At 41.3% G+C, this 18,848-nt stretch overlaps 1 protein-coding gene across 1 annotated transcript; it reads left to right on the forward strand.

Moving 5' to 3' along the window:
• The first annotated feature begins 1,831 nt into the window (after positions 1–1,831).
• pkdccb (protein kinase domain containing, cytoplasmic b) lies at positions 1,832–10,856 on the forward strand. Its single transcript, XM_038729334.1, has 7 exons — positions 1,832–2,560; positions 3,305–3,436; positions 5,039–5,310; positions 5,645–5,724; positions 6,022–6,129; positions 9,302–9,478; positions 9,836–10,856. The coding sequence occupies exons 1-7, from the start codon at positions 1,973–1,975 to the stop codon at positions 9,940–9,942; spliced, it is 1,464 nt and encodes a 487-aa protein (XP_038585262.1). The 5' UTR covers positions 1,832–1,972; the 3' UTR covers positions 9,943–10,856.
• The last annotated feature ends 7,992 nt before the right edge of the window (positions 10,857–18,848 follow it).

The raw sequence follows: 18,848 nt of genomic DNA on the forward strand, positions 1-18,848 counted from the left end.
AAAATGAAATCTTTAGGTAGTATCTCAAATCCTCTTTAATAAATGAAGGCCTACTTTGATACTTTCCCCTGTGGCTAAAAAGACAAATTATTTTTACATGTTTTGCTGGTTAAGATGTGTGTAACATCAGTTTGATACTGATTTTCCCAAGGACAAATTAAGAAAAAGTTTTGCTGTCTTTATAGATTGATCTACCTTTTAAATAATGAAGAAGAGGAAGAAAAAAAGGAAAAACCAAAATGACTTTGGGCTACTTATTAAGAGAAGTGAGAACCAGCCAAAGTCGAGCGGCTTATAAGAAAGGAGAAACTATGACACAGCAGACCGGTGTGACTCGCTGCTAATGAGGCGGCTGCTGGTCTGGCTCTGGTTATAAATATGAATCATGGCGCTGGGCCCTTGTGTCTGAGGGGCCACCATGGGGGAAAAAAACAAGGAAATGATTTATTAGAGGAGAGGCAAAGTTCAGCAAAAGGAGGGTGTGAGAAAGTTTTGAAGGAAAGATCAAAGTCTTATTTCATGGTTTGAAATGAGGAGCAGAGACTGGCGAGGGGGATATCTTTTTTTTCATCTGAATCATGTAGCCTAATTTATATCTATTGGAGCTTCAGTGAGTCATGACTCACAAAACTGAAAATGGGTTGATTATGTATCTCATCTGACCGATTAAATAGTTGATCTGTGTTGGGGAGGGATTTCAATGCGTTATCCTTCATGTTCAAACAAAACATGCGAAAGCCCTGAAAGCCAGTAAGTGGACCTTTGAGCTTCAACTTTCCCTACAATCTTCATGCTCAAGTTTGGAGTGTCTTTGTGCAATACTGTCCTCAGATTGAACAAAGGCCTGCTGTGTTGGTGGTTGGCATGGAGCTCTATGAACAGCTTGTGTTGCAGCTGACATGGTTAATGCCTTGTTGACTTCAGACACTGATTAACTTACACTGTTTAGCTGCTCAGCCTGCCACACACACGGACACACACACAGAAGAAAAAGCACAAAAATACACATATATCCAAAGCCTGATAAGCACGTACTGGATACCAGACGCACACATAATGAGAGGCTGAGGAGAGAGGGGTTTGGCTTCTGGCTGGTACAGAGGTGACAGCCACGGTAATTTCCTGTGGAAGATCTGTGCTGTATTGAGTAGGGGGTGCAGAGGGAAACGCTTCATTACAGATACAATGCTGCCTCAAGAGCTGTGAAACAAACACAGTTGGATAAATAAAGATACAGCAGGAAATACACCATAAAAGACTGTGTGGAGACAAAGAGCAAAGAGTCATGTGGTAATGTGCTCTGATATGTTACTACAATTTTTCTGGACAGCAATAAATCAGTTTCTATAAGTGATTGTTTACGAGTGAAGAGAAAAGGGTGTTTTGCTGCCACCTGTTGGACAGATTGTGAAGGTGAGCGCAGTCATACACCTATAATGTAAAAAAATTATAAAACAACACACAGCTTGTCGTTTTGTGTTTTGACATTATAACAAGTCATTAGCTTACTTACTGACTGAGTGAAATTAATCAGCATACTAATTAAAAATACTTTGAGCATTTTTGTAATATAAATTTAAGCTCAAAACTTAACTTTTTTCCATTATTTATCTCGGGGTTTTTTGTGTCTGTTAATTAAAACATGTACTTTATGATTCGGCCGCAGCATTTCTTGATAGACATGAGACGCAGCGCCTGATTGCCGCCGCAGAATCAGCTGCGGAAAGCGCTTTGACACGCGGATTGAGTGACAACAGGAGGTCAAGCTCTCCTGCGAAGTTGTTCAGCGGGTGTAAAGTTACGAGCGGACAGGACACACCTCTAGAGGGAGTTCCCGGGGAGGTTGGAAACAAGGAGCTCTGATCACTACTCCTGCAGAAAAAGCCAGGAGTCCTTTCACTTGGAGCGAGCGGTCGTCCGAGTCTGTGGCTGTGCGTCTTTCCAGCAGCAGTAGCCGTGCCACGAGAGGAAAATGCCCGGGATGGGCAACTCTTTACGCGCGGCTGCCCTCCTGGCTTTCGTGGTTCTTTCTATTCTGGTGTCACTCTTGATTAGCAGCGTGCAGCAGTTTGGAGCGAGAATATCTCACTTTTCCAATACAACTGTCGGTGGTGATGAGGGGGAGTTTGCGTCGCTCCGCGGGGCGTTGATTTACCAACTGAACGAGAGGCGCAAAGAAATTATTCCGCTACTATTACCTGATGATGATGATCACGATGAAACCATGCTATCAGTAGAAAGTCGACATTTGGATTACACTCTGTGGAAAGAGATCACGCATGGCACCAGGAAAGCGCATATGGATGAAATGGATTGCGATTCTCTGGTGGACATGCAGGCGGTGGAGATCCTCGGGTCTGGATACACCAAACTGGTTGTCAAAGTGAATCTAGCCGGAGGTCAGCCCGTGGCGTTAAAACTCGTGAATGACCAGGGGATAGACATGGGGAAGTGTGTGGAGGATTTTAAAGACCCCCAAGGCTGCCGTGAACTCGTTTCTTATAAATTGAAGAAAGAAATTGTCCTGTTGCAGAGGCTGCAGCATCCGAACGTCATAAAGGTAAAGTGCTCCCTCTGTCTGCCTTGTGTCAAACATTTAAAGGCTTAAAAAAAGTTTTCATGTAGCCTTCTAAATATATTTAACTTACTATTCAAATGCAAAAGTAACATTATAGCCAATATAGTTATTGCAAAGGTGTTTGAGGGTATAGGGCTTTAAAAGATACTCACTTTTGAACCCTGCACGATTATTAAGATTTTCCATATTCCATGTACCACTGCTCACATTTTCCTTTGTCTCACACACAGTGAGCAGGATGAAAGGACTTATTGGCTCTGCACAACCTTCCCATGTAATTAAATTAGATTCACTGACCCTCTTCTGACCTTTGGGTCCAGTTTGGCAAGAGCAGACAATGTGCCTCTGTCCTCTCCACTATCCGTGGTTGCATCTGAAACCCCCTGCGCTTATTCACTCAAAACATTACAGCCCAATTTAGGACTATAGTTTGAAGTTAGCCGATGGGTATGTTTCTCACATCCAGCAGTCCTGTTAAATTGATTAATTTGGGTGTACAGAGAATCTTCCCCTGTTGGCTAATGTTAAATGTGAGTTCACTGTCACAAGTCTGAGCTGCTGAGAGCAAGGTTGGCAGTACATCATGTCCTCTTAATTCACCCATACGTTTAGAAGTTATACACACTTCAGCCTGTTTCTTTCACTAATTTTTTTTAAAGTTAAAATGAAAAAACAGTAGCTTTGTTTTACCACTGTGACTAACCCCAGTTATTCTCTACTCCACAGCTCAAAGGTCACTGTGCAGGAGATCCAGGAGGAAGAGGAGGAGAGGGAGGAAGATTCACAGTCATCCTGGAGCAGGGGAATCCTCTCCAGATGATCCAGCTGCTCCAGAGTCCCTGGGAGGACAGATTCAGGGTAAGTACACACTGCCAGGCTGAAAGTCTCTCGCGCACATATTGCACGTAACGCGTGTGCACACCCTTGCTCCTCTTGGCAGGAGAGATGAAGGCTGAAAGATGAGGGAGGCAGACATTTGAAACTCATAGACATCCCGACATCTGTCCCTCAGAGTGTATTTGATCAGGCCGTGGGTTGGAATGGAGATGGGTCCTGGAGTTAATCCACTGCAGGCTAGGAATGTCATCTCATCCCTCTCACACACACACACACACACACACACGCACACACATCCAACATGCTTGGATCCCTGGAGTGTAAATTCAGTCTCTGTTGACTCCCACTGTGAGCATACCTGTGATGGGGGTTGACTTAACTGTGTGTGTGCGTGCGTGCGTGCGTGCGTGCGTGCGTGCGTGCGTGCGTGCGTGCGCGTAGGTGTCTTCACGCATGGATGTGTTTGAAAGAGAATGAAAGAATGGGTGGAAGAGATGAAGAAAATGTCTGAGCATGCATGTTTTGTTTTTGGATTTGCAAAAGTAACATCACAGTCTGTGAGTATCATTTCAACTATGGGCCTCATTTTGCTGTATCACCCAAATAGCCGTTCATAATACCCCCCTCAAGCTGCTTGGCCCCTTTCAGCTACATTGCATCTGTGCAGGCTACAGTAATCCAGGGGTGTTTGGTTTCACCCTGCCCTGTTATTACAGCGCTTCGATCCCACCAAGTGACGTCCAAGAGACTCGGTGCATTACCTAACACTGCAGCTATGTTTGTAGTGTGACAGGATCATTTCATGCTCTGTCAGTGCGTGGCTAATGCCTTTATTTTGCCTTTAGTAGCCTACTTATTTTCTGTTTCTGTTTTATTATAGGATTTAAAGAGTACTATAAAAACAGGTCTCAGGAAATGGCTTGCAAATGTGGTTGGTGAAAATGTCTTAAAAGCAAATAACACTGTTTTTGCGAGACTGCAGGTTTTTTATATTTTACCATTTTTAGCTGTATAATGAAACTTAAGTCCATCGTCCAGCATGTCACCTATTCAGGAGAAAACAAGTCATTATTTTAGCTTGACTACCAAGAACTGTTGTATTTATTCCAACATTTTTTAAAGGTCTTTATTTGAGTGGCAGAGGTTGAAAGGAGCCAGGTAATCCACTCATTTTAACTGAACTTCTGTTCTAACTAACTAAACTAAACCCAAGTTTGGAGCTAGAGGCAGGGCTGCAACTAACGATTCTTTTCATTATTGATTTAATCTGACTTTTTTTTGTTTTTTGGATTAATCTTCCTCATTTAGTCTAGAGCTGATATCTTGACAATGAAATAATCATCAAAGTATTTTTTTTTTTTTAGCAAAAATGCAGGAGAAAACTAGAATGTTTTCCTGTTCTTCTATGATAGTGAACTGAGTACTTTTGGCTTTTTGATCAGACAGAACATGCAGACTTAATATGTCCCATTGGGCTTTAGGAAATCGTGATGTAAATGATGTATCAGATAATATTACTGTTTTTGATTACAAGGACAACGTGTTACTCATAGACTACATTCCTGTGCACTTCTAGTCATAAATCCAGGTGATCCTTTTTTGGCATGTCTGATCTCCTCCCAGGTGTGTCTGGACCTGGTCAGGCTCCTTCACTTCCTCTCCCAGTCTCCTCTGGGCTCCGTGGCTCTGCTGGACTTCCAGCCCCGGCAGTTTGTCACCGTGTCCGGCGAGCTGAAGCTCACAGACCTGGATGACGCCAGCGCTGAGGAGACCCCCTGTCAGACCGACACAGACTGCACCCTCCAGTTTCCACACAGAAATTTCACCCTGCCATGCTCGGCCCGGGGAGTGTGTGAGGGCCTGAGTGAAAAGAGGAACATTTACAACGCCTATAGGTAAGAAAAGCGACAGTTTTACTAGATGATGTGATGGATGGACCCGCAGCTACATGGATGATTGCTTAAATATAGGCCCAGCTGACACCTAAAATGTTGTTGATAGTAAAGACGTACAGCTGGAAATTTGCGCTTTGATGGAGGTGTGATGAATAAATTGTTAGTTTCAGTGGAAAAAAATACTTTTTTTCTGTTTAAAAAGCAATCCGGTTTTTGACAGCTTTATGGACTGTTTGTTTTAACACTAGTGTGAGACAAGTCATGTTTTGTGGGAACTATGTGATGGGGCTTGTCTGTCTTTCTGTCTGAATGAGTTGTCTTTGCCCGGCCCCAGGTATTTTTTCACCTACCTGCTGCCTCACCAGGCCCCGCCCGGCCTCACACACCTGGTAGACCACATCATGAACTCCACAGGTGAGGACGTCTTGACATGACATTAACTATTGAAGATCAGAAAGCAAATCTTCCATTATTGTAGTCGTGTAATGACATGCCTCTGCCTAAGTGCATCTTTTAATGAGCTTGATAAGATGCTTCACGACATGTAACACAGTAATGAACACAACTTGTTATCTGTGGAGATCACACGGCTGGGATTAGGCAAGACAAGCACAGTGAGGCAAAACCAAATCATCCATATTGGATGAGTTTGACTTTATGCCTGTAGTAACATAGATCTTTTCCCAGATTGAATGCATTGTGTGTGTCCAGGGGAGCTGAAAGCTGACATCAATCAAACGCTGAAGGCCTTTGAACACATCCTCCTCCTCTACAAGTCTGGCCTGCACCTGGACAACCTGCCTCCGTCAATAATCAGAGGTAAGAGCTTGTTGGATAAAGGCTGCTTTTTAAAAGTACAGTTAGCCCTCTTGTAGACTCTTCTTTTTTTCTTGGAGAGATTGCTTGGCTTTTTTGATCCCTCAAAACTCTAGACAGTCTATACCTCTGTATTCATTATGTATCCTTAAAAAAATTAAAAGGGGGGGGGGGGGGTTCTCCTGCTCAGGCTGTTTTGACAGGTTTATTAGGCAGCTGGAATGAGACGACAAGACCAAAAAAGTGGGATTAATCCTGCATGTCTCTGGCTCAGAAAGCACAGTCGGCGTTCATTTAAAAAAAACAGTGCTGGGATTAAATCGAGTTATTCTTTATGTAAGAAATGTTCTGTTTAGTTATTTTGCCTTTCACTGTAGCCGTATAAGATCTTTTTGGAAACTTGTCCAACTTTTGAATTCTTTTTTTAAAACAAACTCTAGTTAACATACTTTTGCCTGTCAGAATAGTCAGATGAAGTAATTGCTTTAGCAAACTTTCCATTCCTCTTTTGTATTCTTTCAGTATAAGCACTGAAAGTCTTTCACTTTTTCTTCTCCGTTCACTCCAGTGCAGCCCTCTCCCGCCGTTCCTCTCAGCTCTATGAAATATTAATAACAGAATGACTGGCTGCGTTCCTGTGGTGAGATTTTCCGTCCCCCCAGATGCTGGACTGTTTATATAGCAGCGCTTTGTGAATTTAATCACAGATTCAGGGTGAAGAGGCCTGGGCGCTAAGGCTGACACCAGGAGGGAATGTTTTAGCTTAACAAGGAGGTGCCATGAGTCAACCCTGCTGCTGTGTGTGTGTGTGTGTGTGTGTGTGTGTATTATGACCGGGGGGAAAAAGTGTGTGTATATCATTTCGCCATATTGTGGGTTTTGTTTTTGGGTGGAGGACAAGCCTGTTAACGTTGGTGGTTTAGTTAAATTTAACTTAGTTAGCTTAGCTTAGTTTGGCTAGATTATAGTTTGACATATTGGGAAATACACTCATACACTCCCTTTCTTGTCGAGAGTTAGATGGGAAGATACAGAAATGCTATCTGTCACTTGGTAGCCAGTTAGCTAAATGTATCATCCAGACTGTGAAACAGCTAGCTCGGCTCTGTCTAAAGGTTAAACAATCTACCTACCAGCACCTCTAAAGATATAATTAGAACGATATATCTTGTTTGCTGAAGATACTTTATTATGTATCTTCTGGTTGAAAACAAGTCTTCAGGAAGTTACTGTTATTAGCCAAGATATAATCCGTTACACAATCCCCATCAAAATTTCAAAGTGTGGTTTTTACATTGTATAGATTAAACAAACAAGATCTAATGTGTTAATTAGAGAGCTTTAGAGGTATTGGTAGGTGGACTTTTTAACTGTTAGAAAGAGCCACACTACCTGTTTGCTTCTGTTTCCAGTCTTTGTGCTAAGCTAACCAGCTGCTGGTGTTAGCTTTATAAGGGAGACCTGCACACGCGAGAGTGGTATTCTTCTCATCTACCTTAGAAAGCAATGTGTTGAACTGCTGCTTCAAATGATTAAACAACCAGAAGAGAAAAACAAAAAAATAAAAGATTGTGCAATTGTGTATTAAAAAAACACATGGACTCATTAATATGCCTCTCTCAAAAGAGGGGGGGGGGGACAGAATTGCAGCCAAAGACGCAATTAGGCTTGATATAAGAAGCCAAATGTCAACACAACTCAAAGAGTGTGTGTGTGTGTGTGTGTGTGTGTGTGTGTGTGTGAGAGAAAGACACCCAAGTCTTAATTTGAAATTGCTGACAGATGGAGAGTCGTTGGTCATGTGGATGTAACTTTTTATACAGCTGAGATCATCTGTGATTTGATGGAGGAGACCAGAATCTGGGAAACATGTAGTTACTTAAAATGGCTTTGGCTGCAAGTATGAATTGCAGCAAAGACTGAATTAATTTAGGTCCTGAGCACTGTCATAAATATGTTTTCATATTCTTTATATTAATATCAAAGGATGGCAGTTTTCTCCTCCTTCATGCTAAACACAAAGAGCTTATATTCACATGTCTCTGTCTCCTCAACAGCTGAGGCTTTAGCTCCCAACAGGCCTAATTTCTTTCTCCCCTGAGAAGGATCCTCAAAACACTCCTCCTCCTTGTTCCCTTTTCTCATGCCCAGAAGGCAGATCCTCGTGTCTTATTCCTCTTAACAATACCCCCACACACACACCGGCTCCTGCCATTTAGGAAGGTTAACAGTTTGTAACAGTGTGCCTCCTCCGTACGGACTCACAGACGAAGCTTTTGTCCTGTCTTGGTATGTGTGTGTGTGTGTGTGTGTGTGTGCAGGCATATATGTGCATTCCTCTTTCTCATGGCTCCTGCTAATGTGTAGCAGATGATTTAAGGCCAGATCCACTAGACTGACTGAAAGAGTTATAATGATGAATGTAACGCAAATGTTGGGCAGGATTTGCAGCTTTTCATTTGCGCTTGTTAAGTAAATTTGGATATATTTTTGATTTGTGGACTGTTAGTCATACAAAACAAGCAATTTAAAGAAGTCATCTTGGGTTCTGGGAAGTGAAAAATTGTGATTTTTCACTTCCCAGAAAAAAAATATTTTTGTACATTTCAATCAATTAAGAAAAAATTGCCAGATTATTTGATAATGAAAATAAATATTAGTTGTAGCCCTACTTATAAAAACTGACCTGTTCAGCCAGAAAACAAGTCATGTTCAGTTTTTTTGGTATCTTGTGATGTATCTTTTGTAGGAAAATATTTTTAGGTACATTTTAGGACTATGAGATGTTCAAAAACATGCAATGTGTATATATTTTCACACGACATGTCTATGTAAATTACCATATTTTGGTTTATCATGATAAAACACAACCTTTCTTTGTTAAACATTCACACCAACCAGATCTATTTTACCTTTTAAACCTGTCAATCATGACCGTTTTAGGAACGTCTTTGAGTCAGTAAGAACTCTGTTGTTGCATGACAAACACGCTGTATATTCACCTTCAACCTGTTTTCTTTGTTGTTGTTCTTCATGTTCTTATCTGTATTCTCTTCAATCGAAGCAGCACAGGATCGGTTTCCCCTCAGGAACTTTCATCTAACCCTCAGAGTGCTTAAAAATCTTTCAGTAACCTCATGTATTGAAGTGGCATCTCCTCTTCCTCTGTGGTTAGATTACACCGTGATGCGAGGTATGGGGACCTCCGGGAACGTGGAGTACCGCTGCTGGCCGTCCTACAGCCAGCTGGGCTGTGTGCTGTCGGTCCACAGTGCCAGAGAGGCAGCGTACATCTGTAACTCCCATTCTCAGTGCAACAGCTTCACTCTGACTGGACAGAAGACGTGGACAGGTTAGTAAAGACACATTAACTCCTCCTTTCTTTTCCTGTGTCACATTGCTGTTGTTGTGCATGGTTTTTCCAGCAAACTCATTAGATAAAATAAATGAACCTGGTGCAGAAATACTGAAAATGTCTCTATAATTACCCAGTAAATCATGCCTGTCACATGACTAAGACTGCTGAGTAAACATACACAGCCGCTACTCCTTTAATCTCTTTATGAAGCTTTTGAATGTTGAAATGTATACAGTTATTAAGGCTATCATGTCAAAACGTGTTACTTTATTGACATTGCAGGTGTGTTTAACATAGCTCTTTTCCTCTTTTCTTTTTTTTAAACCCCCCCCCCCTTTTTGCACTTTACAGGTCGCCTTCTGGCCTCCTTCAGGAGCAGCTTCAGTCATCTGGTGCCTGATGGGATGTCAGAGGTGTACGTGAAGAAAACCAAAGCTCCTGAAACCTCCACATTGTGACACTAGGAACAAACAGAACGATCCCGTTTCAGGCTGGCGGGAGTCATTACGGAGGCGGGATGAGAGATAACGGGCAGTCTGCGATGTGAAGCAAAGCAAAATGTTGCGCTTAAGATGAGATCCTGCTCGTGAACATGTTGAACGAAAGTCGGCTCTGCGGATTATGCAGGAGGGAGCGTAGAGGCTGGGCTGAGGAGGAGGCGTTTGAAGTGAGGCAAGTGAATGTGATGTATTTATAGGGCTTCTGCTCAGTGACTGTTTGATCTGCCTGCCAGCTCACTGCCTCTGCCAACTACTATTTAAAGGGATTTCCCTTCAGGTACAATTAAGGAGGGGAGAGCCTTGTGCCCTCAACATGTTTTTTTTGTTGTTTTTTTTCCTACCATGTCTTTATTTGCCATGTGTGTTGGCTTTCGTTTGTGAGGCCAGGTCCCCATAGTTGGATTTTTAAGCCAAAGAGGTAATAAGAACAGCCACTGCAGCTCAACATTTGAAGCCTGAGGACGAGAAAAGAAAACAAGCTCTTACACAAATACACTTTGATGTTAATGCGCTGAGGTTGCGGCTGTTTTTTCATGGTTCCCTGGCTTAGCTGCACTGTGGTATGCGATGGAAACAACCATGTAAGCATTTACACATCAACAATGAGCAAAGATGATTAAAACCATTCCAGATCAGTCTGTGTATACATACTTTTGTAAACTTAGTTTATAGTGCTTAGTTCATAAATATTTAAATGATCGAATGAAATGTAATTGTTCTTACATGATTGTGCATTATAGCTTACGTGCACCTTGTGGGTGAAACTTTTATTTTCAATGAAAAATTATTGACTTCAGTGTTTTCTTTTATACTTCACTTATTGTAATTGTACAGTTTGACAATTTTGTAATTATATAAATGTGTTGTTTCTACTTTTTGTTGTTGTGGTCATTTACATCTTTTATTGTATTAAGTCTAACTGTAACTTACAGCCTGATTATTTCTCATTAGCACCTTTGTGTGTGTGTGAGAGAGACTTTGTGTGTGTCAGTGGGGGAGGTGAAACTTGCACGTGTATACTGACGTGGTTTTATGCGTGTTTTAAATCCTTTATCTTCTCGCGTACCCCCACAACTACAATCTATAGTCCATCTGAATGGCTGAGAACTCAAACCTAGGGAGCTCCGCAGAGTTTGCACAATACCAGAGGAATGCATTCAAATGCCCCGTCATGCTGGGCTCATTATGAGCCTTAATTAATACATGTAAATTAGCTTACTTACCAACCCTTTCTCATGGTGAGAGAGGGGGCATTACTGTAAGACAAAGGCAGTCATCAGGACAATCAGTGCTCAATCTGTGGTTTGCACACGAATGGGCTTGCCATCTGTGCATGCCAGGAGGAACCGGGTGAGGTTGAGATAAGGTTAGAACTGCAGGGTGGCAGGCTGAAGAATCTGTAAAGTCATGACTTGTTGCAGCCACATAGTCTCTGGTGGGAGAAAAAGAGCAGACCAAATACCAGTGATGTCTTGATATGAACCAGAGACTTTTGTAACCTTTAATCCCCCATCCCTGTTGCTGTTAAAAAGGGAAAAAAACTTTAATCTTGATTTTAAAAACATCTATGTAAATATATTAAGAATCAATAAAAACATTTTATTTCAGAAAAAATCAAGGATCCAAACAAAACTACAATTTACTCCAGATTTCCATGTAGTGAGTCCTTCACCACTACATACCACTACCACTGAAACTCACTTGAAACCACGTCCTGTCAACAAATTACACTTTCATAGCAGAGACGACGGGGGAGGCCTCAGGGTCTTCTTTACCTCATGTTGGCCCCTTGTTGTCTGGACAAAGCTGGCTGATTAGAGTCTGATTTAGAAGATAAGGAGTCTGTCTCAGATTAGATAAAACCAAACCAAGACACTGGACCAACGCAGCAGGACTGACTAGAATTACTAGTTGGAGGGTTGGCAAATAATCCCCCACAAGAGTGTGTTTTATCTGTGCTACAGTAAATAGACTTTAAACCTGACTGAAAGAACTGCAGATAGCTAAAAAATCTTGAGCACAAATATAAATTTAGGATTAATTAAATGAATATTAGCTTGGCACAAGGGCTGGACAGTTCCTTCAGTTTACTTTAGTTTTTTAGACAGCTACAGCAGTTTTGTGAAAACCGCTTATTTATCTTCTTGCCAAGAGCTGGATGAAAGGCTGAATAGCACTTTCATACAGCATCTGTCTGTTAAATTCACAGCTATAGTGGGCAGCAAGTTAGCTTAACCTAACACAAAGATTGGAAATGGGGAAACAACTAGCCTTCCTCTGTCTAAAAGTAACGTAGTTTTAGAAGGACGTTTCCCCCACCCACCGTAAAATGTCATTAAACAGTTTTTGTATGACTTAAACAAGTAAGATGTGTGTTAATGTGTTAATCTGTGAGTTTTAGAGGTGCTGGTAGGTGGATTTTGTGACCTCTGGACAGAGCTAGGATAGCTTTCCCCCCGTTTTCAGTCTTTGTACTAAGCTAAGCTAACCAGCTGCCTTTGGACAGAGCCAGGCTCGCTGTTTCCCCGTTTCAGGTCTTTGTACTTCTATAAGTTAACTGGCTGCATTTGGACAGAGCCAGGCAACCTGTTTCCCCGTTTCCAGTCTTTGTACTGAGCTAAGCTAACCAGCTGCATTTGGACAGAGCCAGGCTCGCTGTTTACCCCTGTTTCCAGTCTTTGTGATAAGCTAAGCTAAGCAGCTGCTGGTCATCTTCACGTTACAAACATGAGAGGGTTATCAATCTTCTGTTTCCCACAATGTCTAACTATTCAACATAGATGAACAATTATACCTCAAGAATTTTGAAAAACAACAAAGTAGCTGGCTGATAGATGAATGGTTGACTCTTAAAAGAGGGAGACAGACTCAGTAAACTGGTTACAATTTTAACTTTTAATGCCTTTACTCACAAAACAAGGTATTCACATTGATAATACAGAGGACACCCCTGAAATATCTCCCTTTTATGTTTGAATTTATTCAAACTCACAGCTGCGGTTCATTTTCCTACGTCATCTCGTAGAAGAAAATGTCTGGCGTCTGACTGGGTTTGTCTTGGCACTCCTTTTGACAGAGTTAATGGATGTTCTGGCTTTGACCGTAGCTTGTTTTATGGTCAAATGTTTTGAGACACATCACAAATGCAAAGCGGTGATAGATTCATTAGGTTACTCAGTTGAATGTAGTGTATATTCACAGCGTAACAATGCGTCCTTCTTCATGTACAGCTTTGTTGGTGAATCAGCACAACGTTCTGTGGTTGTTTCAGAGGTCTTCACAGCATAGTTTTTGTATTCTCAGTTGAAAGTATTCTCTTTCTTCCCCCTGACTTTGTATATTTAGTTGGAAATATGTGTGGAGGTATGAAGGTTGAGCTGCTCTAGGCTTTGTTTGTTTTGTTATGAAAGTCATTTTTTGTTTAGGGATGTTTTCATATTTGCATCGTTGTGAAACATGTGGTACTGCTGTCCACATGTTCATGTGTGGTATACTGTTCCTCTGTTTTTTAACCGTGTAATTGACAAGTTGCTCTTTTCTAAAGGTTCAGGGAATGAGCGGGGGAGGAGAAAGATTGTTTTTTTTTACTCAGCTCCATACCCCTCCATTCCTGTTTTTTTAAGTTTCCAGTTTCACCCGACTTGTTTCCGTCAGGTTTTATTCATGACCTCCATCTGGAAATAATATATGTTCATGAAAACAAGCCATCAGCAATTTTAGGGAAGAGTGTGTGTGTGTGTGTGTGTGTGTGTGTGTGTGTGTGTGTGTGTGTGTGTGTGCATGTGTGTGTGTGCGTGTGTTTGTGTGTGTGTGCAAGGAGGGGGACATTAGTGCCTCTTCTGTGGGGTTCAGGCTCCACCAGTGTAACACTGTTAGTGCAGTGAGAAAGACGTGTATGACTAAGTTAAGAACCAAAGCCTCCATCATCATCTCTTAAAATCCTGCTGCAATGCATTTGTGGTCTGGCTAAAGTCTTTGATTCATATGTAAAGTTAGTCATCAAATGTAAGAAACCGCAGCTGCTGGGAGAAATTACGTGTCAGGCAAGTCTTTGGCAAAATGTTTGACCTTGGCTCAGCCTAAAAATATGCATTAACTCTAAGTGAAAGCCTGCATAGTTCTTCAGGAAAGAAGATCTGGCTTGTGTTTGACTTGCTCACAGGAGCATGTGCAGGCTGTGACGGTAGAGATAGAGCAGATATTCACTCGACTCCAGGCTCACAGAACACCTCTGTGCCTGTCTGCCACCTTGGCTGCGGTATACAAGAGACCAGCCGGTCACACCTGAGAGCCTCTGAAGAGTAGCCAGACATTTAGCTAGCCTGTCCTGAGCACAGAGGCGTCTTAGTTTGCGGGGTGCTGTCTGTATATCTAACTGTCTAACTAACTATTTGTCTGTCTGCCTGGAGCCGATACAATCTCTTTTAGAGCCATAATGGCTTTAGCAGGCCCCGAAGGAGAGAGCAAGTAGGTGTGTGTGAGGAGAGGTTTTCATTTCTGCCTGTCTGTGTTGGGGGGGGGGGGGGGGGATCATGTTTTAAAAGCCCTGAAGTTAACCCCAGTCAAAAGGTTTATGCCGACCACTAAAGCCACAGAGGCATCTTGAAAGGTGTAATAGCTCAGCATTGTATCCGGTGACATCTCCATGGACCCACTGCATAGTTTCCCAGTGTACAGCTAAAATGATTGCTGCAGTGCTGTACACTATGCCTCAAAATGGAGTATTAAAAAAACAGATTCAGAGCCAGCTTTTAAGCAAAACTCTGAAATAGTTTATTTATTTAATTTTTTATCTTCACTGAATGTCTGTGTTTGGGGGGCCTCACTATGGTGTTGTAAACCCCTTTTTGGTTATGAGATCCTGCATTCCCTCTCTCTACGTCACAGCAGCATTCTGGGTCATTTTTCTTTTGAAGCCCCCCCACCTCTCTTCCTCACCAGTCCATCCATCATATGGAGTCTCTGGAACCTCCTTTCACCCCACCCGTCCTCCTCTGTTGCTGCCCTCCCTCTCTGTTTGAAATGCTCCTTCAGGCCAAAACCTCCATAGCTTTACTATTAATTTAGGCCTCCACCGCTGCTGTTAAATTGTTCCACTCCATACATAACTTTAACCCTCCATCAGCGTCCTCCTCCTGCCAGTCTTCAACGGCTCCCTTCTTCTTCCAAGTAACAGCCCACAACTGCTGTGAAGCATCTGGAGTTTCCCCCCATCTTTCAACCGGCTGAGACCTGAGGGCAGGACTGCTGTGGATCAGGAACAGCGGTTAGTGTGTGTGTGTCTGTGTGTGTTGCTGACTAAAACTGCTGTTCAAATCAAAGTGCCTGCCTTTTGTTGCGTGCTCTGGAATCCCCTCCGTCACACCTCGGCCGTTTCTCAGCAGGAGGACTACTGGCCCCAGCCAGAGGAAGACTTCCTTCTTTACAGTTAATCCTCTACCATAAATACACCATGGCCCCCCCTCTGAGTCAATTAAATGAATTCCTACATTCAGTACTTTTAATTCGATAAGGTTAACCAATTTATTCAAGCACACAAACAACTTTAGCCCTCATTTTGTATATAAAATTTGTAATGAACAGTATCCTCATAGTAATCTTGTTAATCCAGAAACTTTAACTACTGAGCTTGTTTTATTTTTTTGTGATGCAGAGGAGGAAGAAAGTCCTTTATCACAGTCCTCTGCTATTTGGTGCACAGTTTATTCATACTTTTGTATCTACACATACATTATGTTACTTGAAATCATAAACATGTGTATGATCACTGTTTCTTATGGCATTTTATGTGTTACAAGATGTCTGATCCCATGTGGAGTGGGGCAAAATATTTGGAAATAAGCATTAACCAAGTAACTAACGATACACTGAAATACAAAATCACTAAGTAACTAATTACAATTACAAAAGCTGTTTGCATTCTCTGTTCTTTGGCACAATGAAGTGCAGCAGTTCAGTTGTCTTGTGCAGGTTGTTAAACCTGTGGAGGGCTGTGAAGAGAGCTCTTTGCCACAAGTCCCCAATTAGGGTTCTGCCCACACACCCATAAAACAGTTAGTGGAATCATTCAGAGGCTGCTAGATTTAACACTATTAAGAGTTCATTAGTACCTGCATACACTACCGCTGCTGCCACGGGAGGATAATTAACAAAGACCTGTTAAAGCAGGCTAGAGGCCTTTTCATCCACATTAATAAAGCTCCCTTTTACCATTACCTGTATTTTGATATACACATAGCCTAGAATATATTTTTATCTTTTCTGTGGTGTGACAAAAGTCCATCATAACTGTTGTTTAAAGTGAAGCAGTCCAAACAAACCAGTTCTTAATCATTAAGCTTTTTAAACTAGTTAAGCATAATTCATTCATACAATTGTAACCTTTCAAAGACAATTTAGTAAATTAAAATTGCTAAAATACTGGTAAAATTCTGAAATCTACATAAATTAAATCTTTAATTGTTCTTGTTCTTAAATTATTTATCTACCATCTCCATCTGCTGGTGAACATGACCAGTTGGGTGTGTGAACCTGCAGATTAAAAATAAACACATAAAACAAAACAGTTCCATGAACTTATATTCAAGTATAACATTAAATAATACATTTATTACATTTAATACATTAAATAATACATAATTAAATTAAATGAATTAAGAATGAACATAACGCAGAAGGTACACAAAATGGCCTTCTTGTGAAGTAGAGAGAGTGGTAAAGGAGACAGGAGGAAGAGACGAAGAATTAGCCTACAGGTACGTAACTTTCAAGGCAGTCTCTTATATCCCATTTGGAAATAAAGAGCTGGTGCACTGACCTGATGTGAACTGAAGAAAGTGGTAGCAACTTGTTGAGAGAGACAGAGACTGAAGAAAACGATGGACTGCTGGGGAGGGGAGAGAAAGAAAAACGTGTAGAAAGAGAGAGTGGTTTAGCTAGAGGTCAACAGAGACAGTGATGGAGAGAGATAAACTGAAGAGAAAGGGCAACAGCCACCATCTAGTTTGTAAAGGATTATCACACAGGAATGCCTAGTGCACTTTTGAGCTCTGTTTTCAACAGCTCCCTATCTACTGGTTGTGTCCCTGATTATTTTAAAACGGCTTGCGTGAACCCACTTTAAAAGAAACCTGGTTTAGATGCCTCCCTCCCACATAATTTTAGACCAATTTCAAAACTGCCTTTTATTGCAAAGATTCTAGAAAGAATTGTGTCCAAACGGCTGCTCACTGTACTGGAAAATAACAAATTATTTGAAAAGTTTCAGTCTGGTTTTAGGAAGTACCACAGCACTGAGACTGCCCTGTTTAAAGTCACCAATGACCTTTTAATGTCTGCTGATGAAGGCATGTGCTCAGTCCTAGTACTCTTGGACCTTAGCGCTGCTTTTGACACCATTGATCACAACATCATGTTAGACAGACTGAGGCACTGGGTGGGGATCTCTGGTACTGCCCTAGAATGGTTTTCATCCTACCTGTCAAATAGGAAGTTTTGCGTTTCTGTAAACAACTATGTCTCCTCGTTCTGTCCAGTTAAATATGGTGTGCCTCAGGGGTCGGTCTTAGGACCCATTTTGTTTTCCTTGTATCTGCTTCCCCTTGGACATATTATCCATAAACATGGCATTTCTTTTCATATTTATGCTGATGACACACAAATATACTTGCCCGTCAGATCCACAGACCCTGGAATGCTGAGTACACTTAACAACTGCCTTTGTGAAGTTAAAAAATGGATGTCAAATAATTTCCTCCAGCTGAACTCAGACAAAACAGAAATCCTGGTCATCGGGTCCCAGCAGATGGCAAATCAAACACTGCCATCTGCTGGTTCCCTAGTAAATCACATTAAGCCTGTGGCAAAGAACCTTGGTGTTTGGTTTGATAGTAATTTAAATTTCGAGCAGCACACCACAAAGCTTGTTCAATCATGTTTTTATCAACTTAGAAATATAGCAAAAATTCGATCTATGTTAACTTTTAAGGACACCGAGACCATTTTACACACCTTCATCTCATCACGCCTGGATTATTGCAACAGCCTTTTCACCTGTTTAACCCAAAAATCTATTGATCGACTCCAGACTGTCCAGAACTCAGCTGCCAGGCTTTTAACCAGAACAAAGAAATATGACCACATTACTCCTATTTTAGCTTCATTACACTGGCTCCCAGTATGTTTTAGAATTGACTTTAAAATTCTATTGATCACTTTTAAAGCAATTCATGGCCTCTCACCTTGTTATATTTCTGACCTTTTAGTCCCATACACACCAGCACGTACCTTGAGATCCTCCGGCAGAGGTCTGTTGTCTGTTCCAGAGTCTGGACTGAAAACTAAAGATGACAGAGCATTTGCTGTCAGGGCCCCAAGGCTCTGGAACAGCCTGCCCGAGGAAATCAGGTCGCTGAGTCAGTGACCTCTTTTAAGTCCCTTCTTAAAACATACTTTTATAGGAGAGCCTTTCCCGATCTTATTTTACTTTATTTTATCCCTTTTATTTTATTGTATTTTACTAATTTTATATTTATCTGTATTTTAGTCTTTTCAATGTTTTATTCTTATATTGTTTTTGTATTATTGTCTCTTGGGTATTATTGTCTTTACACTTGTTAAAGCACTTTGTAACTTGTTTTTGAAAAGTGCTCTACAAATAAAGATTATTATTATTATTATTATTATCATTATCATTGTACTTTACTGTGACCAAGTTAGCATAGAATAGCCCTGATCGATCCAAACTGCATTCAGAAAACAAACATTTTAGAAGTTGTTGTCTTGCTGTCTTGCTAACAGACCTGACAAAGCATGAATTCATATGTTTAACAAATCTGCATCATGTGTAGTTATTTCGGCATCAG

This window comes from Micropterus salmoides, unplaced genomic scaffold, assembly GCF_014851395.1.
Source record: "Micropterus salmoides isolate LMB-PRFRI ecotype aquatic unplaced genomic scaffold, ASM1485139v1 Ms_hic_scaffold_19, whole genome shotgun sequence".
NCBI lineage: Eukaryota > Metazoa > Chordata > Actinopteri > Centrarchiformes > Centrarchidae > Micropterus > Micropterus salmoides.

Excerpts from the sequence above, each read along its gene's own strand:
- pkdccb (XM_038729334.1), top strand. The coding sequence starts at position 1,973 with ATGCCCGGGATGGGCAACTCTTTACGCGCGGCTGCCCTCCTGGCTTTC. Across the intron at positions 2,561-3,304 it reads AGCATCCGAACGTCATAAAG|CTCAAAGGTCACTGTGCAGG; the intron begins GTAAAGTGCTCC and ends TCTACTCCACAG. Across the intron at positions 6,130-9,301 it reads GCCTCCGTCAATAATCAGAG|ATTACACCGTGATGCGAGGT; the intron begins GTAAGAGCTTGT and ends CTCTGTGGTTAG.